Source organism: Theobroma cacao, chromosome 1 (assembly GCF_053813885.1).
Source record: "Theobroma cacao isolate CCN51 chromosome 1, ASM5381388v1, whole genome shotgun sequence".
NCBI classification, from domain to species: Eukaryota; Viridiplantae; Streptophyta; class Magnoliopsida; order Malvales; family Malvaceae; genus Theobroma; species Theobroma cacao.
In genome coordinates this window covers 13,733,779-13,756,207 of record NC_142639.1, presented here as the reverse complement: position 1 = coordinate 13,756,207, position 22,429 = coordinate 13,733,779, and the positions used below count along the sequence as shown (strand labels likewise).

The following is a 22,429-nucleotide window of genomic DNA, read 5'->3' as shown; positions in this document are numbered from 1 at the left end:
CCCTGTCCAACTCATCAAGTATGAGTTTCCTTGGCAAACGCCACTTTAACGTTGGTGATCTGTTCTTCTACCTTCTTCCTGTTTCTAAAACTGGAAACAGAAAAGAAAGAAAAAGCTAAACTAATTCTTCGGTTGAAGAACCTTTTTTCTTTTGTTTAAAATAAATTACACCCTTATTAGATTTTTGAACAGACAAGACTCCTAGCTATTGACATTATTGAAGTTTTCTTAATTTATCTCTGATCTGGTCTTTACTGAGAAGAAGCAGGGATCTGATTCCTAGGTTCTTAGTGTTTCGTACATCAGATGGCGGGAAAGGGATGGAAGAGAAGCGTTGAAATTGCATGGATTGCAATGGGTTTGTTTCTGTGGAGTTTAAAAGGAACACAAGGAGTGAGATTTGTGATAGACAGAGAAGAATGCCTATCTCACGACGCCAAGTACGAAGGAGACACTCTTCATGTCTCTTTCGTCGTCATTAAGGCTGATTCCCCTTGGCATTTTAGCGACGAAGGTATCGATCTTGTGGTACGTTTCTGTTTCTTCCTTTCGCCTTTTCATTAGTTTAGGCAATATGGGGTTCGACTTGTTTTATCAGATAGATAGATGGTTTATTGTTTGTTGTTCAATGGTTATTGTATTGAAATGTCGAATTAAAGGGTAATTATGTGAGAGAAGTTAGCAAAAGAATGTTAGTGGGAAGAAAATATTTCCTGCAAGATTTTTGTGTGAATGTGGACATTTTCTGGACGTCTATGTTTGTGTTTTTTTTTTCTGTTTATGCTTTCTGGAATAGATGGGATAAGATGTTTTGGTTATTCCAGGAGGCTTTTTCTTATTGATAATTGGTTTAAACAAGAACAATAGGCACTAAATTAGATGGTTTTCTTCCAATTAGCTTGTAAACCTCATGAAAATGGGGAGAGTATGGGAAGTACATAGGTAGTGATGATCTGTATTAGTATGAATATACGGAGATGCATCAATTAGTTAAGTGTTTTTGTTGTTTTGGGTTGTACATCCAAGACCCTTTAATATCCGGGATGGTTTTATAGCCCTCTTTTTCTTTTGCTGCTTCTGCTTGGTTTACTATGACTAAATCTATAATCGTCAGAAGAAGTTTAGAGGTGAATTTGATGAGAATGGAAGGTATTATTCAGGAGAAAAATCCAATAGTGACCTATGTCCAAGAGTTAAAGGGCTCTATTAAAATTAATTATCTCAGCTAGAGTTTCGGACATTGGATGACAAGCACTTTAAACATGTGACGGACGCTAAACAAATGAATATGGGATCTTTCTGAACATGTTCTCTCAGAACACTTGTTGAGGTTACTATTTAAATTCATTTGTTCATTTAATGTATTGGAAATCATCATATTAATTATCAGTAATGTATTTAATATAAAAATATTTTCAAAAGTAACATCTTAACAAGTGTTCTTAAACCACTCATTAAGCTTAAACTTGTTTTGGTTCTCAGATAAGGGGACCTTCCGGAGAACAGATTCATGATTTTCGTGACAAGACAAGTGAAAAATATGAGTTTGTGGTCCAACAGAAAGGGGTTTACCGTTTCTGCTTCTACAACAAGTCTCCTTACCATGAAACCATTGACTTTGATGTAAAGCTTGCTCATTTTGCATACCAGGAGCAGCATGCAAAGGATGGTGAGTAACATGTTCCCTTGCTTCCTTTTATCCCCGTCTATAACCCCTTAAAAGAGGAAAATTGATTGCTTCCTGTTGAATGATGTCTGCAGAGCATATTGCCCCCTTGCTTGAGCAGATATCAAAGTTGGAGGAAGCTCTTTACAACATCCAATTCGAACAGCACTGGATAGAGGCTCAGACTGACCGACAGGCAATAGGTAGCTTTGAAGAACTGTTTTGCTCTCTTTCAATATTTTGTACTTCTTGCCACCACGAATACTTCAAAGTCTTGCTCTAAATGCTTTTTCTCAAAAAGCGGTAATGGTTATGCTATGTCATCAATCCATGGCCAATTCCTAGCGTATCTATCCCTATTTTAAAGATATTTGGATCTGTTCCTCTTCTTGTCAGTCAAAATCTGGTCCTGTTAGAAAGGGAGCTGAGTTCTGCTTCCATGAGTACTAGGATTGGTTTAGTTGACAATTATGGTACAAAAATTGTCCGTGGCCATTTTTCTTTTTGCTCTTCTTTTTGTCCTTTTACATGGTCATATAGCTTTAGCTGTTAACTTGTCCCAAGGAATAGACAAGCAAAATTCGTTTTACTTTTGCTATAATTTGACTGCAGTGAATGATAGCATGGGTCTTCGAGCAATTCACAAGGCAATGCTTGAATCAGCTGCACTTGTTGGGGCTAGCATCCTTCAAGTTTGCCTTCTGAGACGCTTATTTGAACGAAAACTTGGAACATCAAGAGTGTAGCCATGGGTGTTTATTGATTATGTAACTCCAAGCTGGAAGTTCATCTGATCTGTGGTTTAACTAGCACCAGTTGTGTACCTAATTTTACCATGAATATGACAGTGCCTGCCCTCCACCTGATTTATGACTATGCGTAGAGAAGGTTTACAGTGAGTAATTCAATGTTGTGGCATCAGAAGCCAAGGTTGTGTTTTTGGAAGGTGGCTCATTTTTGTGGCACCAAATTATCTTATTCTTTCTGAGTGGAACACATCAGTATTGATTTTTTTCGGCAGGTTATGTTTCGTTCTTTTCTGTTAAATTGTTAATTATCTTTCTTTTGGAAATAATATATAAACAACAATTGTTGTAAATCGCCAAAGGTAATAAAAAATACGGTGCAATGTATCAAGAATATGCTGCCAAGGCCTTATCTAACACGCACACACACACACACACACTTCTCTCACAACAGCATCACACAAGAAGTTACATGCCAAGGCCAAAAGATTGCACCTTGATTTTAAATGTACAAGACAAATTTGTCCTACCACTCACAATGTCTTTAATCTTTTCATGCATCATATGGAGCACACTTTTTGCCAAAATCTGATGGCATTATTATGATCTTCCAAGGGAAAAAAATTTGAGAAAAGGGAGAGTTTGATTTAGTATTAGATATATGAAGGTACACAAGAAAATCAGGTCCACCCAAAAAATTAATACAGATTACATTACAAATGTCACAAACAATAGTGTCAACCCATAACATAACATATTTGAATAAACAAGGGAGCAAAAATTATGCAAGTAACAACCAAGCAGTGCACATAAACATAAAACTACATTCTTCTCTCGTCCCACGCCCACCCCATGGCCATTGCTCAAACTGGCAACTAACACATTCCACCAGGACCTATCATAGCTTCTCATACAGCTCCAGTCTTCTGGATCATTGCTAACGGGCATGGCCGTGGTGTAGATAATTAATGCTTTCTTTTGGAAGCTCTTACGCTGTAAGAGCCACCTCTTTAGTCTGCATGAGCAGCTTGTATACAGCAAAACCATTTTTCTGCTGCATTTCACAACATTGAAATATATATATATATATATAGAAATTAAGTCAAATTGATCCCACAATTCTGCCTGGAAATTAAGTCAGTTGTCAAAGTGAGAAAGTTCTTAATTTTATGTTTTTGTGTTTTTCTTAAAATTCTCAACTTTTAAATCCTTGACCAGGTCACCTGGAAAATGTTTACGTATGCCAGTAGCAATGTTAAACGGCTTCGAATTTTTATGTAGAATAAATTATTTGAAATTATATATCTCTGCCTTAAAATTTAACTAAAGAGGTAAATGATGCTGTACTTCTCAAGTCTCCTTTGATACCACTAACTTTGTGACTTTATTGCATACAATTTTGCATTGTAAATGTTCTGTAATTGGGGCTTATTTAGAGGTTTAACACAAAGTGCAGGAGAGGATAGTTGATTTATAAGAATGGAAAAGTTAAAACTTTCATTTTGCTGTTAAAAACAGGTGAGGCTACCTTCAATGGATGAAAAGGTTGCCTTGTTCCTTGGGCAGATATGCTCAACCATAGCTGTGGGATGTAGAGAAGTCTTTCTTTATAAAGGATGCATACAAGATATATAATTAATCTAATTAGTACCTTCGCTTGTCTTTTTTTGGTTAAGGTGGAAACATTTTTGGATTATGACAAATGATCACAGGGGGTTGTCTTTACAACAGATCGGGCTTATCAGCCAGGTGAGCAGGTAAATGAGATTTTGACATATATTTTATTTGATCATAGGGATCATAGAAGATTAGAGCAATAATAAAGTTGTTGCTGAAAGATTTTTTGTTTACTTTTCTTATATGACTATGTATGTGAAGGGAGAGCAATGTACATCATACATAGAACTTAAATTATTATTTGGTTGTCATTAATGATTTTCTTTAGACAATTACTTCTTCTTTCACAAAATGTACATCATATATATAACTTATATTATTATTTGGTTGTCATTAATGATTTTGTTTCAAAGATTACTACTTCTTCCAAAAAAGCCGGTTGCTAAAGTATTTCAGATTTGGAAGCTTCATGAGATCTATTCAAGGGAATTTGCAATTAATTTTTTAAACGGGAGGTGGAAACATTGTGTTCTTTTTCTTACTACCTGTATGCATGAGAGCATGCAGCCACTTCTTTGCACTCGTGCATGAGTGCCTGCACACACGCACACTATATATGTATCCTTACATACATTCCCGTATATTAAGATACTTATAAATTTTGTTCTCACCGTTGAACACCATATTTGGTTGATACATTTTGAAGCTAGGATTCACCCTTTAAAGTAACATATTATCAATCAGTTTCTTAATGATCATAGACGTGCTAATCTGTTGTAAGCATGAACAACCTCAGAGTTTGGAGTTTGGACCACTAATATCATGTTAGTTGGCAAAGTTTGAAATGTCGGCTTCCATCATTTTATGCAGGTTTTCATATCATATGGCAAAAAATCTAATGGAGAGCTGTTGTTATCTTATGGATTTGCTCCAAAAGAGGGCACAAATCCTAGTGATTCAGTAGAGCTCCCTCTATCGCTTAAAAAATCTGACAAATGTTATAAGGAGAAGTTGGAAGCTTTAAGGAAGCATGGATTGTCTGCGTAAGCTGGATAAATGTTTTTTACTCATTTTTTAATTTAATCTTGTTTTAGTAGTCCTAGATTTTTGGGGTTGATTCATTAGGGAGTTAAATGTGTTATCTATATTTATGATTTGTGCTTCCTCTGTTATCTATATTTAGTTTTTTTACATTTTAATTTCTCATATCAAATCTGTGAACCTTTCTGGCAGTTCTCAGTGTTATCCAATACAAATCACTGGTTGGCCACTGGAGTTAATGGCATATGCTTACCTGGCAGTCAGCCCTCCAAGCATGAGCCGGCAGTTTTAAGAGGTTTGAGAACTCTATCCACTAAATCATGGAATAAATTTTGATTATTGAACTCCTAATGGTTGCTTCTCCAGATGGCTGCTGCAGCATCAAATAAATCTATTACCAAGAAGGACTTAAGATACCCTGAAATTGAAGAAAAAGCACGGCAATTTATTCTAGACAGTTGCGAGTCAAGCATATCAAAATACTCCAAATTCTTGCAGGTGAGAGAAATATCTTTTTTCAGGACTTGGAAAACTTTACTTAGATTGAAGTTACCATAAAAATGAAAAAGGGTTGATTTGATATAGATAGGGCTCGTCTTAAATACCTCATATTCAGTGTGCAATTCTTGGTAATTTCTTTTATAGGCATGTGGCTCCATGGATTTGGATGTGACATCTCCAAAACAACTAAACCGAAGAGTGTTTATGAAACAGCTAGCAGTAGATTTATGTACAAGTGAGCAGAGAATACTATTTCGTGCTCAATATGTAAGACTAAACCTCGTTTGATTTTTCAAATTTCTTTTTAAGTTGTTTAGCGCATCTATGTTGATGCTTGTTTCATAACATATCACTTATAATCTGTTGTTTGAGCTCCCTCGATTGGATGCTGAGTTTTGAGTTAGTAATCTGCTTAGGCAGTGTTTTTCCCTTGTTATCGAGTGAAGTACTCATTTTTGGTTGCTTGAGAATTGAAGTACTTCATATTCTGTCTACCAAATCCCACCACTTATGTTCACTGAATTAAGGTCTTGAGTATGCCAAGGATTCATTAGTGCAAAATATTAGATGTTGCATGTTCTAGGTACTGGGCATATTGTTTCATGAAAATAAGGAATTTAGACCATGAAGTTAGGAGCATATACTGCTGCTAAATAATTTATATCTTGCTTCCTGACCTGATGCTTCTGCTTCATTCTGCTTATGTGAACGGTTCCAGATACTGAGGAAGAGATTGAGGGATATGAGGAGTGGTGAACTGAGAGCTTTAAGGATCTTCGATGGATTGCAAAACATTTTTAAATAAAGGTTTCCTTCATGCGGCCTGTTCTTGGTTTTGGGGTTGAACAGAGATAGTTTGTCTGGTGGAGTTCTGCTGTAATCTCAAACCTTAGGAATTCAAGTGAGGCTGGGCAAGTTACAGAAATTCTGTCACGTTCAATGCAACAATGTAATGTTCAGACATGAATCCCTACAAAGAAGCAACTCTTTTTCAGTTACTTACATTATCTGCAAATGTTGCTTGTAATGTTGCTTGCATATACAGGCATTGATTGATCAAAATGTATGATTTATGAACTCCACCATGAGTGCCCAATGGTGCATTAAAGCTTGGTCCTCAACCCAACAGGTTTGATCACCTTTGTTTTTGACTTGTATTATATCATAGGAGTGGTAATGTTGGAAATGTGTCGACAAATGATTGAAATTTAGGAAACAAGAAAAAAAATTATCTCTCATTGTATAGCTTGAGATCATTATTAGGAACAAATTGAAACAAGTTAACACATAATTATGTATTCATATATTTGACTTGTTAATTAGTATATGATTTTTATCTAAAAAAATAAGTTTCGAATCTACGTTTTCAATTAAAAAAAAAGTAAACAATATTTATTTTTAAAGGAGAATCGATGATTATCTTTGCAAAATCCATTGGCATTGTGGATTTAAACTTGGCAGAGGTTAGAGCAGTGAAGGAAGCGATGATGATATTCGCGGTTTCAAGGTCGAATGATGGTCACAAACTTGTTATTGAAAGTGATTCGAGTAATGTGGTTAAATGGATTTGGTCACCGGTTAGTGCGCCTTGGAGGATGCATAAATGATTGATACAGATTGAGAGGATGAAAGAGAAACTAGGAGATTAGGAGATTCATCACATCAAACGCGAGGCAAACCAGAGGGCTGACAGTCTCTCAAAAGAGGGAGTTCAACTCCAATCAGACATGCTGCGGGTTTTCAATTAAGTTGTGCTGTTTGATTTCCTTGCTGCGCTTTGGTCAGAAATCATTGACTTTGATGTAAAGCTTGCGCATTTTGCAAACCAGGAGCAGCATGCAAAGGATGGTGAGTAACATGTTCCCTTGCTTCCTTTTATCCCCGTCTATAACCCCTTAAAAGAGGAAAAATGATTACTTCCTGTTGAATGATGTCTGCAGAGCATATTGCCCCCTTGATTGAGCAGATATCAAAGTTGGAGGAAGCTCTTTACAACATCCAATTCGAACAGCACTGGATAGAGGCTCAGACTGACCGACAGGCAATAGGTAGCTTAGAAGAACTGTTTTTGCTCTCTTTCAATATTTTGTACTTCTTGCCACTGCGAATCCTTGAAAGCCTTGCTCTAAATGCTTCCTGTCAAAAAGCGGTAATAGTTATGCTTAGATCTAACAATTTTAAACACGATGTGTTAACACGATGCGAGTAGATAAAGGTTAAACAAGTTTTGAGTTTAAAGTTAACATGTTTCGTGTCTAATTATATCATACACGTTTAAAATACATTTAAACATATTTATTTAATCATGTTATCGTATTTAAACGTGTATACGTGACACATTTATTAACCTATTAAAAATTAATAGTTAAAAATTATTTTAATATTATATAAAAAATTTTAAATAATTATTTTAATAATTTTTTTTAATTTTATAAAAAGTATAATGTAATTATACATGCTCAATCTTAATTATTAATTTTTAGTGATTATTTGATGTTATTATTATTTTTATTTTATTATAATTATTTTTATAATTATCGATTTTAAATTTAAATAATAAAATTATATTTAATTGTAAATATTTTTATTTAATCATGTTAAATGTGTTAATCGTGTTAAACGTGTTATTAATAGTGTCGTGTCGTATATTAACACGCTTAATAAACATGTTAATCGTGTCGTATCGTGTCGTATATTAACACGCTTAATAAACATATTAATCATGTCGTGTCGTGTCGTGTTACACGTGTATTAAATGTGTACTTATTTTAAATTTAAGATACGAATGTTAAACGTGTCGTGTTTGTATTTAGTTTTAATGTGTTTCGTGTCTAATCGTATCTGACACGTTTATGATACATTAACACGAATTATCAGATCTAATTATGCTATGTCATCAATCCATGGCCAATTCCTAGCGTATCTATCCCTATTTTAAAGATATTTGGATCCGTTCCACTTCTTGTCAGTCAAAATCTTGTCCTGTTAGAAAGGGGGCTGAGTTCTGCTGCCATGAATACTAGGCTTGGTTTAGTTGACAATTATGGTACAAAAATTGTCCGTTGCCATTTTTCTTTTTGCTCTTCTTTTTGTCCTTTTACACATGGTCATATAGCTTTAGCTATTAACTTGTCCCAAGGAATAGACAAGCAAAATTCATTTTGCTTTTGCTATAATTTGACTGCAGTGAATGATAGCATGGGTCGTCGAGCAATTCACAAGGCAATGCTTGAATCAGCTGCACTTATTGGGGCTAGCACCCTTCAAGTTTACCTTCTGAGACGATTATTCGAACGAAAACTTGGAACATCCAGAGTCTAGCCATGGGTGTTTATTGATTATGTTACTCCAAGCTGGAAGTTCGTCTGATCTGTGGTTTAACTAGCAGCAGTTGTGTACCAAATTTGACCACGACTATGACAGTGCCTGCCCTCCATCTGATTTAGGACCTTGCGTAGAGAAGGTTTACAGAGAGTAATTCAATGTTGTGGCATCAGACGCGAAGGTTGTTTTTTGGAAGGTGGCTCATTTTTGTGGCACCAAATTATCTTATTCATTCTGAGTGGAACACATCAGTATTGATTTTTTTCAGCAAGGTTATGTTTCCTTCTTTTCCGTTAATTTGTTAATTATCTTTCTTTCGGAAATAATATATAAACAACTGTTTTAAGCTGCCAAAGGTAATAAAAAATATGGTGCAATGTATCAAGAATATGCTGCCAAGGCCTTATCACACACACACACACACACACACACTTCTCTCACAACAGCATCACACAAGAAGTTATATGCCAAGGCCAAAAGATTGCACCTTCATGTTAAATGTACAAGACAAATTTGTCCTGCCACTCACAACGTCTTTAATCTTTTCATGCATCATATGGAGCACACTTTTTGCCAAAATCTGATAGCATTATTATGATCTTCCAAGAGAAAAAAATTTGAGAAAAGGGAGAGTTTGATTTAGTATTAGATATATGAAGGTACACACAAGAAAATCCGGTCCACCCAAAAAATTAATACAGATTACATTACAAATGTCACAAACAATAGTGTCAACCCATAACATAACATATTTGAATAAACAAGGGAGCAAAAAATATGCAAGTAACAACCCAGCAGTGCACATAAACATAAAACTACATTCTTCTCTCGTCCCACGCTCACATCATCGCCATTGCTCAAACTGGCAACTAACACATTCCACCAGGACCTATCATAGCTGCTCATACAGCTCCAGTCTTCTGGATCATTGCTAACGGGCATGGCCATGGTGTAGATAATTAATCCTTTCTTTTGGAAGCTCTTACGCTGTAAGAGCCACCTCTTTAGTCTGCATGAGCAGCTTGTATACAGCAAAACCATTTTTTCTGCTGCATTTCACAACATTGAAAAAAAATATATATATATTCAATATTGTGAATCCATAAATATCATGAAAAATTAGCAGCAGCCCCACCAAAAATTCAAACCGTGCACATACACATGTGCCCTTGCTTAAGGGGTCCCAGAGAGAACAAGAAGCTGCCCAAATAACACATTGCACTAACAAGCTAGACACTTCTAATGACCCTCAAAGAAATGGTCAAAGAACAATAAATAGTGTGTTAAAAATACAGATGAAATGAAAACACAGAAGAGGACAAGAATGTCACATGATGGCATTTGTACAAATCAGAAAGTGACATCAATGGAGGAGAAATCAAAAAAGATGGTGATACAAACAAATCAATGCACTATTGAAGGAGATGTTAGCTTTCCATCCTTCTGTTTCCACTTTTTTACTATGTTTTGACACAGCCGGAACTGACAAGGATAAGTTTGCAGATCCAAGTTTAAGAGCAGTCACTATATGCAAAATGCTAGATGATAGGACCCTTACCAATCCACTCCAAGTAGGACCATTCTCTCTTTGATAAATTGGAAAAGGAAGCGTCCAAAGGGGGCATGAACATGGTACTAGAAAACAAATATAACTTTAAAAATATCACAATTTTTTGAATGCCAGAAGAGAATTCCACAAATTGCTAAATAACAAAAGGTGACAAGGTCTGTATAAAAATAAATTCAATACACAGAAATTATTTCATAGTAGAAAAAAATCATGAGCATCCTTGAAAAGACATTTATGAGTGAGAAAAGTAATGCTTCAAGACATTTATGAGTAAGTGCTCAAAGCAAAAAAACTGGAGAAATTTCTCTGTAAATGCAATAAAAATAAAGCATAAGCAGGATTACTACTTACAGATTGAGGCTTTCCAAGAACAGCCCCTTGCTTGTATGTGGGGTCCTTTCTCCCTGGTGAGTCAACCTTGCCACCTGTCTTTTTCTCATTTCTAGCCTTGTTGAAGATAACTGTAAATCCCTCAGCTGATGCAGGGTCATTGACATCCCATTCACCAAACTTTGGTAATGGTCGACCCTTGTCCTGCATATTATAGCAGCTCATGTAAGGGATCCATGAACTTAAAGAAACCTGCCAGATACATTAATGAAGGTGATTCAACCTTCTTAAATGCTAGCTGCCGGTTCATGATGTTTGCCCAATCAAGAAAGGAGATATGATAAAAAATGGCTGGTTCATGAAGATGGACTTGACATGTAATGACATAGACACAGAATTTCAAATAACTATAGTACTAAGCAATAACAGAGGAAACAAGCAGAAACTAAACAATTTAAAACAAGGTAGGACAACATTGAGAGCATAGATACTGTATGTACATACAACTTATTCCTATCATTAAAACAGGACATGCAGAATTGACACTACGATAAGCAGTCATAAAATCCTTTATCCCGTATATTTTAACATTTTCCACCTGCAGTTACTCTCTATTATGCTTGCAAATAACTATTCTTTATAGTTCAAATACAGGCATACACAACGAAAACATTCATAAATGTTCACTTTTAAATAAACATATCAAGGTCCTTACTGATGTCCCCATGAGGACATCTGGTGGTTAGAACTTGAGACTGCAACTGGGTGGTCTCAGGTTTCAATCCTGAAAATAAGGGGCTGTGGTTAAAGGGGACGGAGAGAGGAATTTTCTGTTGTGTAGCCAAAACTTGGTGAGTCTATATGTATCTGGGGAAAAGAAAAAATCAAAGCCCTCGCTGACAACACATTTCAGGTTTCCCTTCAGCTAAACTTCCAACTCATATTAGGATATCTAAGAAAATACATATACAAATGAAAAGGAGAAACAATGACACCACACCAACAAGAATAACTTTGATAGCTAAAAACAACTATTTCTCAATAAGATAAGGAATAATCAAATTTACAGAAGTCTGAATAATCTTTGATTAACAAAAGAATTATTGAATCTGAGAAATACATACTAATTAACAATAGCTACATAAACAACAAGCTGGCACACCAAATAACCAAAAGGCACCACTGATACGGTGAAACATTAATAATGATTTCATTTGCAGGTTTCAACCAATTATGTAATTTGATTTCGAGATGAAACCTGGTAGCATAATTAAATTACAAGCAATGAGTGATTGAGTTTGTTGAAGATTCACGGGAAGTATCAAAGAAGAAAATTGGGCAATGTGATCCATCAAACTCCCAAAAAACGTATGAACTTGAGAATTAGGAAATCAATTCGCAATTGTAAATATAAAGATAAAATAGATATCCATAAATAAAAGGAAATGGTAAAATAAATTTAAATTTTAAAAAATGAGATAAATTTGAAAGCCTAATCCGTAAAATTAAAAGCTGAGAAAGAGGAACAAATAAACAAAAATCTTTATTTATTTATTTTTTTATCGAAATCCATAACCACAGCATCTCAAAAAAGCAAATGGAACAGAGAATTTAATTAAGGAAAAGAAACAACTTAATATGAAGGCCAACAAATTCATTCGAAAAACGAATAAACAAATCGAAATTTATAAATTACAAACATTCAGCAACAATAAGCAGATGCAAAAAACAATATTAAAAGCAAAAATTTACAATTAAAAAAAAGATCAATCCAATCTTAAAATGAAACGTAAAAAGGATAGGCGTAGATAAATAAATAGGATTATATACATGTATGGGAATATGAAAAAGAGATGGGAACAAGGAAATAGGGAAGTTACCGCCATGATTTCCTTAGGGAGAGATGCAGAGAATCGCTCTGGTATTTGTGCCTCTCCTCCTTTTTCCTTTCTGATGATTCTGATTAGTTTTTGATTTGTCATTTTCAGACAAGGGAGAGAGAGAAGGAAGGTGGGCCAATTGGGCCGAGAGAGACAGAGAGAGGTGGAGATGAATGTGGACTAGGATTGGTGGTAGCCCACTCTTCTTATTCTTCTTTTCTATTATTTTCTTTTTATTGATTATTTTCCAGCTATGCAGTCGCAGGCGCACCCACCCATTAGATAACCTTTCCCAACTTTTCTTCTCATTCTTTGAAAACCATTGCCAATTTGCCATTGGTGAAGAGACAGCGGGGGATAGATGGTAGGCATGCCATTCCGTGTTAGGCCCTAATAATCCCTCCAAACTATGATACCGATATTATATTACTGTGTAACAACACAAGATTAGTACTGTGTAACCCATCATTACATAAGATAATCATAGGAAATGTGGACCAATTGTTTATTCAACTCTTGGGGAATGCAATAGCCATTCATTATCATTTCTCGAAATGATATATTTATTTATCAATTTAAGAAAATATGTTCCTACATAAGACTTTAAAAGTGATATTTTCACTTATATTCTTAAATAAACCTTTTAACTGATCTTGATTTAGAAGTAAGGGCCTCAATCGTTTTCAAATAGCATTATTCAAGCCGGGCTGTAAGACCAAGATTCGATGGTTTAGCACAACAACGAAGTTTGATGCGAGTTCATTAAATAGGGACCCTCATGGCTCACCTAACCATGAGTTTTCATATTCTAACATTTTAATAAGATAAATTGAATCCTTGGTGATATCCAACAACGTCAATTAAGAGCATCCAACAACGTCGCATCGCAATCACTAGGCCGGACATAGCCTTTTAAGGTTTGTTCTACGCCTATTCCTATATCATCAAACTTGTCCCCACGCTAACTCAAGTACCGAACTTGCAGAAAAGCAGCTAAAACAGAGAAATGTGAAGTAGATCATAAATATATTTCTTCTCAAAGCTAATCAAGAATTGCTACAGCTTATTGGGGAGTAAAAGCAAAAATTAAGATCAAATTGCACTACATAAAACTGTCGTTGGCGGCATGGGTTTATCCTCCACAACATCATCTCAAACCTGAAAAAGAAAGTGCTAATCAAACCTGGAGGCATTATTTAATACATAATTAATGCTTAATTTGATTTAAGGAGTTTAAAAAACTTATTACCCTCGTCAAAACCAAATTAGGTATCTAAAGATATTAATTTCATTTTCTAGTTGCAAAGGAAGGAAGCTAGATCTTAAGCCTTAAAATCCTTGCCACAAATGGATTCTTTCACTGGACACAAATATTCCAACACACAACGCATACCCAAAGCAGAAAGGATTTCCTACCTTTGATGAATAATTGATTTTTTACTTGAAATAAGAGCAACTAACGATAAAAAAAAAAAAAGGACTGTTTTCTCTTGCATTGACCGGAAGATCATTCATTTATGCAGTTTTTAATGATTAAGAGTTACTACTTACTACCAAGTGTTTAAATTTAAAAAACAAAATTCCTTTGAGATAGCATAGTCTATATTGAGCTAAGTCAGCAATATTATGAGTTGATAACTACTTTAATCACGAGACTTACCAAACATAAAAAGTCTTACAAAAGCTCCACAACAAGTGCAGATGCACCTCCACCTCCATTGCAAACACCACCAACTCCATATTTCCCATTTCTCTGCTTCAATACCCCCAAAAGTGTCACCAAGATACGAGCTCCACTGCAACCCAGAGGATGTCCCAATGATACAGCTCCACCATTCACATTAACCTTCTCCTGTAACCATTTAAGGAGGAAAAAACTTCAGATTAAGCATATGGCCTCCATCTGTACCTCACTTATAGCATTTCATATTCAAAGGTTTAAACTTGAAAATACATAACCAGATGATTTCAAGAGAGAGAAAAAGGTTTCTATTAGTTTAAGAACTCACTGGATTAAGGTCAAGCAGTTTCTGGTTTGCAAGAGCCACAACCTGCAGAGAATGATGCATTATTTCAAAATTGCCAACTTCATCAATTATAAGAAAATAATACATTTAGAAAAAGGAATGGAATCTTACAGCAAAGGCTTCATTTATTTCATAGTAATCGATTTGAGAAGCATCCAGGCCAGCATTTGAAATAGCTTTTGGTATAGCAAGGGCAGGAGCTGTTGTGAAAAACTCTGGTGCCTGGAGTCACTCTAATGTAAGTATAACGTTGTACACCACTTAATTTCAAAAGCAAAGTTTGAGACTTCTGATTTGGCAGTTTCTCTAACCATTTCTTCAAATTTAAACATATGAAAGTACCTGAGCAGCATCAGCATATCCCGTAATTTTTGCAATCACCTGCAGTCCTAGCTTAAGTGCCTTCTCTCCACTCACTAGGACTAAAGCAGCAGCACCATCACTGTCAACAAGACCAATTTCACTTTAATTACAAACACCAGATCATGTCCTTAAACGACTTACAAGGTCAAATTGAAAATCACTCCTCAAAATGAACCAATGAAAAGTAATATTTTGACCAAACATGCAACTGCATGATTGCACAACCCTAAATAAGAGTCCTATCGTTAATGATTTATCAAAGTGGAAAATAAGCTACCAATATAAGAAGACCAAATTGTTTACTGTAGAATTCAGTCAAAAGGTTCTTTTACTTAAGCATTCCCAATTTGATTATGGCTTGACATAAATGAAAGTCTGGCCTAAGTATATAAGTAAATAAAGATAAGTAGTTGACCTGATACTAGAGGCGTTGCCAGCAGTAACAGTGCCTCCATTATCCTTGAAACTTGGTCGCAGCTTCCTCAATTTTGCAGCATCAAACTGAAATGAAAGCAATATTTAAAAAACACCCATTACTCCAGTGATCTAATATCTAAGTGATATATCTAGGAAACTTAAAGAGATGAAAAGAAAGAAGAAAAGAAAACAAAGCAGCAAAGTAAGAAAACTAATGGATGGTTCTAAATTATGTTTACCTTTCCTAAACCTTCATCCTTGTCAACTATGGTGGATGGCTTTCCCCTTCCTCCAGAAACTTCAACCTGCACGGTACTAAATTTAGTTATATACAGTAGTACATACTTAATGATGCACAAGCTTAATATTAAGAATATATGTCTAACCGGAACAATTTCCCATGCAAAGGCACCACCCTGTTGGGCAGCAATACCACGCTCAAAGCTCTGAATAGAAAAGTTGTCCTGCAGAAATATGAAGATAAGTCAAAATTTCAAGCCAGGCAAGAAAGTCTTATTCATTAAGTGGCCTTGAGAGAACATAATACCTGGTCCTCCCTTGTAAAAACATGTTTCTCTGCACATAATTCAGCACAGCTGCCCATGCCACAATCGTTATAAACATCCCATAGTCCATCTTTCATCATTCCATCAACAAGAGTATCATGCCCAAGCCGAGATCCTTTCCTGCATGCTAATACTGAATCAGAAATCGCAACTCGTATACAACAACATGGGAACCCTGAATGAGAGAGACGTGTTAACCTTGCTTCTGCCAAATATTTAGGTGCATTAGACATGCTCTCCATGCCACCAGCCACAACAACATCATTGATGCCCAATTGAATGCTCTGTGCTGCAAGCATTGTTGCTGCAATACCCCCAAGCAAAAAGAAAGGAAAAAAATCATTTAATAAATACTCCTTTTAAGGTATTAAAAACAGTAACTCTTAAATCATAAAGTGCACACCTTTCATCCCAGATGCACAGACTTTGTTCACGGTGGTACAGATAACAGAGTTAGGAATTCCTGCGCCCAATGCAGCCTGTCTAGCTGGAGCCTGCCCTAGATTTGCACTGAGAACATTGCCAAAGATAACTTCTTGCACGAGTGATGGATCAACATTCGCCCTTTTAAGAGCAGCTGCAAGTTGACGTATATAGCAATTAAGAAATATGGAAGAGCATCCGAAATATTTAAATATTAACCCAAACATCAGACAGGTAAACCAAAGTTTTTCGAATCAAACCTTCTATAGCTATTGATCCAAGCTTGGTGGCAGATAAAGATGAAAGAGAGCCAAGAAATCCACCCATTGGTGTGCGTGCGACACCAACAACACAAACATCTGTACAAAACATACAGTGAACATCGAACAAACCATCAGCAAGATGAAATTTGAAGTTTTAGGTTTCTTGAGGGATGACCAACCTATTGTCTTAACATGATCTCAATCATTTTAAATTTTTATAGGCTAGAGCACTTACGGTAAAGGATTATTATCTATGCAAGTCAAACAGGCGGGTTTATACACTTGGCTTACATCTTTCAAACTATAAATAAGCAAATCTTTATTCAACTATTAGTTGGGTTATTGTATAATAAGTGAATAAAAACCGCTTGTGGAGTTTTTGAACTCGACCACCAAATGTATAAATTAATAATCCAACTGTAAAAGTCATCAATTGTGCAAACTTTCTAGATGCATCAAGACGTAAAAAATTTTATACCTCTAGGCTTAATTGAATCCGAAGCTGCTGCCGCTGTTGGAGCCATAGGTGAATCTCAAATGGGTCTACAGCAAGTAGAAATCAGGATGAGCTTTTTCTTAATAAAAACATAATACTAATGATAATACTTCTACTAATGTGTCGAAAAAATAAAAACAAAATACTAATAATTATAGTAAAAAGAGTAGTCATAACTGTTGAATAACACAAGCTTTGTGTGGGTATCATTAGAGAAAATTTTGTTTCTTTTATTGTTATTAAACTTCACAGCAAAAGCATGTGGGGAACTTTGAATTAAAGCGAAAGACTGAAAGCCAAAAGAATATCGACATTTTCAATCACCAACCCAAAAAGTTTGATCTAAAAGAACATGTATTTTACTCATTACTTTAAGCTCCATGCTTCAATCCGTAAACAAATTGGAGTAAAATATGGCTAATCAAAATATTATACCTTAATCGAAAAAAAATAAAGAAGAGAGTATTTCTTACCATGATCATAATCTTTAATTAACAAAATACATATGGAAATACATAAATATTCTGCTTCTTAGATACGTTGACTTTCAGATAATATATGGCAAAAAATTCCACTGTAGTAATTAGGTGGAAAAAGCTTCAAAACAGAAGGAAAAAAAGGGAAATAACATAGAATAAAAAGAATAAAAAATGCTGTATAAACAAGAAATTTGCAAGATAAAGATAGATCTGATGTGAGCAAGAAATTCAATCAGAATTAAATAAGATCGAAAATCACGGTTAAGGGGATAAAAAAGAGCAGAATCAAAGGAATGAAACGTTTAACATGGAGCAAGAAAATGCGAGGGAAAAACGGGGAAGAAAGTGCGGGAAAACGTCGCGATTGAAAGACGGAATATATCTACATGAAGGAACTAAACCCGAGAATTCTTTGGAGAAAGTAGAAAAATTGAAAAAGAAGGGTGAAGAACAAAGTGAGTTATTGGAGAAATACCTGTGTAGATCTTTCTTTTGTTACAAAATGATGGAGAACCGAGAGGAATGATGAACTGAAATTTTTTCGACTGGGTACTAAGTATATATAGTGGAAGGAGAAGCACAATGGTCGAGCACGTGCCTCACGATGGATATTTATTCCCTCATCAACCTATTACAAATATTTTATTGACTCTTACGTCCTCTTTAATTTCTTTTTTTTTTTTTATATATATCGTCATGTTGTTGTGAACTTGTTCAAATTGTAAAAAATTCATAGTTATTTTAGGTTTTTGTTTTCTTATATTAGAGATAGAGATATTTGTATGAAAAATATTTTTTTTTCAAATATTTAGTTTTATCATTATTTTTTTAAGTTATGTAAAATAAGTAAAAGTAAAATAATAAATAAACTGTGTTTATATTTATTCGAACTTGAATTTAATTTATGTTGTAAAATGCACAATAAATTTGTTACCTTAAAAAATAATACTTTTGATTACCTCATTATCAATTATTTACCTCAATGATTAAATATATTACTGTATCTTTTTCAAATTGAATCTCAATTAATTTAACATGAAGTTTAAGAAAAATATCTATACTTTAGATTTAGTGTTTTTCTATATATTATTTATAAAATTTATCTTCAATGATTCCTAACATAAAAAAGTAAAAAATTCTATTTGAAAATGTATTACATTAAAAGTATGAGTTATAAGTGTGTTTTTATATAAAAAAAAACAATAAAACAGCTTTAGGATATTAAAATAAGAAAATATGGATATTTATGAAATAGTAAGAGAATCCTCATTTCTTTAAAAATAATGGTAAAAGATGTCAATTTCATACATAGAATGAGATTTTAGATTTTTTATTTAATTGACTTAATCAATTTTTTTTAAGTTGATTAACGGTTAAATCGGTTAAGGGAGAAAATTCAATCAATTCGATTAAGAATTTAAGAAACCAATTAAGTCGGTTACTTGAATTTTCTAACCGAATTAACCAACTTAACTAATTACTCACAAAAACTTATAATTTATAGATTTTATAATTTTAAATTTGTTTAATTGAATAAAAGTAAGTAAAAGAGAGATTCAACTCATATATTTTAACTTTTTTTAAATGAAAAAGTTAGGTAACAATTGTTACATTGCTATAAACTTATCAATAATTTAATACTTTTAAATATGAAATTTATGAAATTATATATACACACGTATGCTGTATGCATGCTAGGAATATCTATATATTTAGTGTAATATTGTAATTTGCAACTTGTAATTGGTGCCAAAATATAAAATTATAAAGATTATTATAAGTACGCGAAAAATTATTCTGTCACGGGCACGTTTTGACGAACACGAAGAAGACAAAGAAACAAAATGAGGAAATAAAAATTTTGTAATGGTAGGTGAAGTCAATGGGCAAAATTGGAAGATAACAAAAGATTGCAAATTGAATTGTCTCAAAGGACTCTATGTATATTTAGGTAAAATAGTCAAAATGGGGCTGCGCCCGGATGCGTATGGCTGCTGGCAGTGGGGAACTCAGCTCCAATCACCATGAGAATGTGATTGCAGGCCAGGAACCCCAATGTTTTCTCGGATAGGGAAAGCGAAAGATTCTTTGGCATGTTTTCATACCAGGCAATGCTAACGATGTTAATGAATTTCATTCCCTGTTTACTCTTCAATAAGACAGACAAGACATAGCATATCAGCATATCAACCAAACATGGAGAGAAATTAGTGACAACCAACTTTCTATATACAAATAGATTCAATATTTGGCATCTATATTTCCCAGCCTAAGAGGATGCTAGCAGTTTTAGCCTTAAAATTTATTATGTATATATTCTTTTTTATTAGTGAATAAAAAAATTATATGATCATTACTGGTTACTATTATTTTCTTCTCGTTTGTGTATTTTTTTTATTTAACACAAACTATATGATCATCGAGTACAACAAGGAACAAGAAAAATTACCATACTTCCCCTATCTTTCATTAGATAGGCATTAGAGTTGGCAAGGGAGTTGGGCCAAATACCTTTCACATTAAATTACATTGTGAATGTTATTGTCTACCAATTAAAGTGGAAAACAAAAACAAAAAAAAAACAAGAGTATTGTGGCCAACCTTGACTTTTTTTTCTCAGTTGAGCAAGGAGAGTCCAAGCAGAAATTGCTGTCAATTGGGTTTTCATTTACACCAACTCATTGAGTAGGTAGACATTCAATCGTTTTCAATTTCAGTGAGCTAGACTTTATTGTTTTATAAAGGAGTTGGACTTTGTTTAGTAGAACTGTGAAGTATATATATATATATATAATGTGGTACTAGCATGGAGAATGGTACTAGTTTGATTTCGTAACTCATAAGCATGATATATTTTAGTTGGATGTGTGGAAAGAGTCTAATGGGTCAAACGAATTACATACAAGGAAAAAGCTGAAAAAAGGGTTATCCAAGTCAGAAGATAATAGTAACTGTGTTTCCCTAATGGTTCTTATGCTTAATTACTTTAGTTAAATTTACATAAGATGGTAGAGAATGTAAGATGGTCATGAAAATTAACTCTTAATTTTTACATCTCCTGCACCTTTTTCAAAGTCCCTCCTAGATAGTGGAAAAGAGAATGGGATAATTTTCTCTTTTCATTCTTCCCACAATTCCGTATGAAGCTTTTGTCAAAGTGTGGCATTATACAAATATGGTTCGAAATTAATATCTATTGTTCGCCTTCGTTGACTTGGTTTTTTTTTTCTTTTTTGTCTACTCTAACCAAGTCTGGTATCTTCGTCCGGTCCAACATGTAATGATAAAACTAATACGAATGAAACATTAATTAGATTACAATTAGCAAGTTATTGTACTCAACCAACAACCATTCAATGTTGAGACAGTAAAGAAGTCTTTGCTTGTCCAAATTTACCCTAAGCACAAGGATGTTTGGTTGAATGGGTCGTCGTCTTATGTGAACGCTTGGGTATGCTTTTCTTTGTCGAAGGTAGCCCATTATATCACTTTTTTAAGTCAAGAATTATGTGGCACAACATTGGCTTTGGAATTGAAGGAGTTCCATTAAAGGACACAGCTTCAATGATCTGACCATTTAAGAAAGTAACTAAACTAAACTAAACTAGACGTAGCCATCCAATTGGGAAGTGGGAAAATTGACTTTGAATTTGGAATATATATGTATAAATTTCTCAAATATCAAACTCCACAGCCATTGAGGACTAGGTGCAAATACTTTGACAAACCTATGTATAGTTGTGAGGTACCTAAACTAAATGGTCATTGATTTAGACTGTACATTTGAGAATTATAACTGCGGGGGAAACGAGTAGTCTTCATTTCAAAGACAATGACTGACCAAAAACTCGTTTACTACCATAGCTCAAGATTAGACGGGAAGTGCATCAAACCTATACTACCAACCTTTCTTTCTTCTTCGTTTCTTTCAAATTTCTTCTATTCTGATTCATGGCATTTGCATGGATACAATGATCAAATGATTAGAAAGAAAATTGTTATACTAAATGGTCTAATGCCATTGCCACACCAACCATTTTTGTGGGGTGAATCATCATTCCGATTACGGAACATGCCATTCTGGGTGACGCTGCGCCCCAAAGAACGCAGCCAGGGAGGCCACTGACGGTCTAAGCACGCCAGCCAAGCACTCAGGTCACTTCTTTCCTTTTTTTTTTAGGTTTGATTTTGTTTCTTTGTTGACCATATATATATATGTATATCGTTGTTACACTTTTACTCAATAGTATATTAGCCAGCACAGCAGTCAGCTGCAATATTGCTTGCGTTCTTTATTGCAGTTTGTAGCAGTGTGAAGCTGTGACAACAAAAAAGTTAGCTGCCAAAACATTATAAGAAAATATTTTTCTTAAATGAAAATTAGAGGTTTTAGCAAGTAAGAGTGAGAAATTTTCAGTTAAAAAAATTCAGTTAATTCAAAAATAAATACGATTAAATCAATTAATTTGATTGATTTTGATTTTAAATTTTTTTAATCATATTAATCGATTTGTATATAAGTTATTTATAATATAATTATAACATATATAATTATATAAACACATTATAACAAATGTTTATATGATAATAACACATTATATTATTATAACATATATAATGACATTATAAAATATTTCAATTTTAATTAAATTAATTGATTTAATTCGTTAATTGATTAAATCTTCTTTTCAAACAGTTTGATAGATTTTCACAGCACATT

General features: G+C 34.2%; 4 protein-coding genes across 5 annotated transcripts; 2 read left to right on the top strand and 2 right to left on the bottom strand.

The window, feature by feature from the left end:
* Positions 1 to 16: 16 nt before the first annotated feature.
* LOC18612496 (transmembrane emp24 domain-containing protein p24beta2-like) lies at positions 17 to 2,691 on the top strand. Its single transcript, XM_007049321.3, has 4 exons — positions 17 to 528; positions 1,483 to 1,669; positions 1,762 to 1,869; positions 2,279 to 2,691. The coding sequence occupies exons 1-4, from the start codon at positions 307 to 309 to the stop codon at positions 2,410 to 2,412; spliced, it is 651 nt and encodes a 216-aa protein (XP_007049383.3). The 5' UTR covers positions 17 to 306; the 3' UTR covers positions 2,413 to 2,691.
* Positions 2,692 to 6,983: 4,292 nt separating this feature from the next.
* LOC18612497 (transmembrane emp24 domain-containing protein p24beta2-like) lies at positions 6,984 to 9,309 on the top strand. Its single transcript, XM_088806046.1, has 4 exons — positions 6,984 to 7,119; positions 7,357 to 7,419; positions 7,512 to 7,619; positions 8,759 to 9,309. The coding sequence occupies exons 1-4, from the start codon at positions 6,984 to 6,986 to the stop codon at positions 8,890 to 8,892; spliced, it is 441 nt and encodes a 146-aa protein (XP_088662172.1). The 3' UTR covers positions 8,893 to 9,309.
* Positions 9,310 to 9,511: 202 nt separating this feature from the next.
* On the bottom strand, positions 9,512 to 12,835 carry LOC18612495 (protein NOI4-like). The gene is made up of 3 exons (XM_018128784.2): positions 12,676 to 12,835; positions 10,817 to 10,999; positions 9,512 to 9,944 (listed from the first exon to the last, which is right to left on the bottom strand). Exons 1-3 carry the CDS (start codon positions 12,775 to 12,777, stop codon positions 9,900 to 9,902), a joined length of 330 nt encoding a protein of 109 aa, XP_017984273.2. The 5' UTR covers positions 12,778 to 12,835; the 3' UTR covers positions 9,512 to 9,899.
* A 677-nt stretch (positions 12,836 to 13,512) lies between these two features.
* LOC18612494 (acetyl-CoA acetyltransferase 2) lies at positions 13,513 to 18,293 on the bottom strand. Of its 2 annotated transcripts, XM_007049316.3 has the most exons (14): positions 18,185 to 18,287; positions 17,213 to 17,277; positions 16,732 to 16,830; positions 16,452 to 16,625; positions 16,247 to 16,352; positions 16,030 to 16,168; positions 15,869 to 15,946; positions 15,722 to 15,787; positions 15,481 to 15,566; positions 15,045 to 15,144; positions 14,814 to 14,924; positions 14,685 to 14,726; positions 14,336 to 14,527; positions 13,513 to 13,833 (listed from the first exon to the last, which is right to left on the bottom strand). In XM_007049316.3, the coding sequence occupies exons 2-13, from the start codon at positions 17,256 to 17,258 to the stop codon at positions 14,351 to 14,353; spliced, it is 1,224 nt and encodes a 407-aa protein (XP_007049378.1). In that variant the 5' UTR covers positions 17,259 to 17,277; positions 18,185 to 18,287; the 3' UTR covers positions 13,513 to 13,833; positions 14,336 to 14,350. The 2 variants fall into 2 exon arrangements, with proteins under 2 accessions (XP_007049378.1, XP_088661714.1); XM_088805588.1 differs by having other exon boundaries at positions 16,030 to 16,352; positions 18,185 to 18,293.
* Positions 18,294 to 22,429: the final 4,136 nt, after the last annotated feature.

Coding starts and splice junctions, on each gene's coding strand:
- LOC18612496 (XM_007049321.3), top strand. CDS start 307: ATGGCGGGAAAGGGATGGAAGAGAAGCGTTGAAATTGCATGGATTGCA. Junction 529..1,482: donor ACGAAGGTATCGATCTTGTG/GTACGTTTCTGT, acceptor TTTGGTTCTCAG/ATAAGGGGACCTTCCGGAGA. Junction 1,870..2,278: donor GACTGACCGACAGGCAATAG/GTAGCTTTGAAG, acceptor ATTTGACTGCAG/TGAATGATAGCATGGGTCTT.
- LOC18612497 (XM_088806046.1), top strand. CDS start 6,984: ATGATTATCTTTGCAAAATCCATTGGCATTGTGGATTTAAACTTGGCA. Junction 7,120..7,356: donor TGTTATTGAAAGTGATTCGA/GTAATGTGGTTA, acceptor CGCTTTGGTCAG/AAATCATTGACTTTGATGTA. Junction 7,420..7,511: donor GGAGCAGCATGCAAAGGATG/GTGAGTAACATG, acceptor TGATGTCTGCAG/AGCATATTGCCCCCTTGATT.
- LOC18612495 (XM_018128784.2), bottom strand. CDS start 12,777: ATGACAAATCAAAAACTAATCAGAATCATCAGAAAGGAAAAAGGAGGA. Junction 11,000..12,675: donor TCCCTAAGGAAATCATGGCG/GTAACTTCCCTA, acceptor TATAATATGCAG/GACAAGGGTCGACCATTACC. Junction 9,945..10,816: donor TTCTTGGAAAGCCTCAATCT/GTAAGTAGTAAT, acceptor TGTGAAATGCAG/CAGAAAAAATGGTTTTGCTG.
- LOC18612494 (XM_088805588.1), bottom strand. CDS start 17,258: ATGGCTCCAACAGCGGCAGCAGCTTCGGATTCAATTAAGCCTAGAG. Junction 15,947..16,029: donor TTTTTACAAGGGAGGACCAG/GTATTATGTTCT, acceptor ATATTTCTGCAG/GACAACTTTTCTATTCAGAG. Junction 15,788..15,868: donor TTGCATGGGAAATTGTTCCG/GTTAGACATATA, acceptor AGTACCGTGCAG/GTTGAAGTTTCTGGAGGAAG.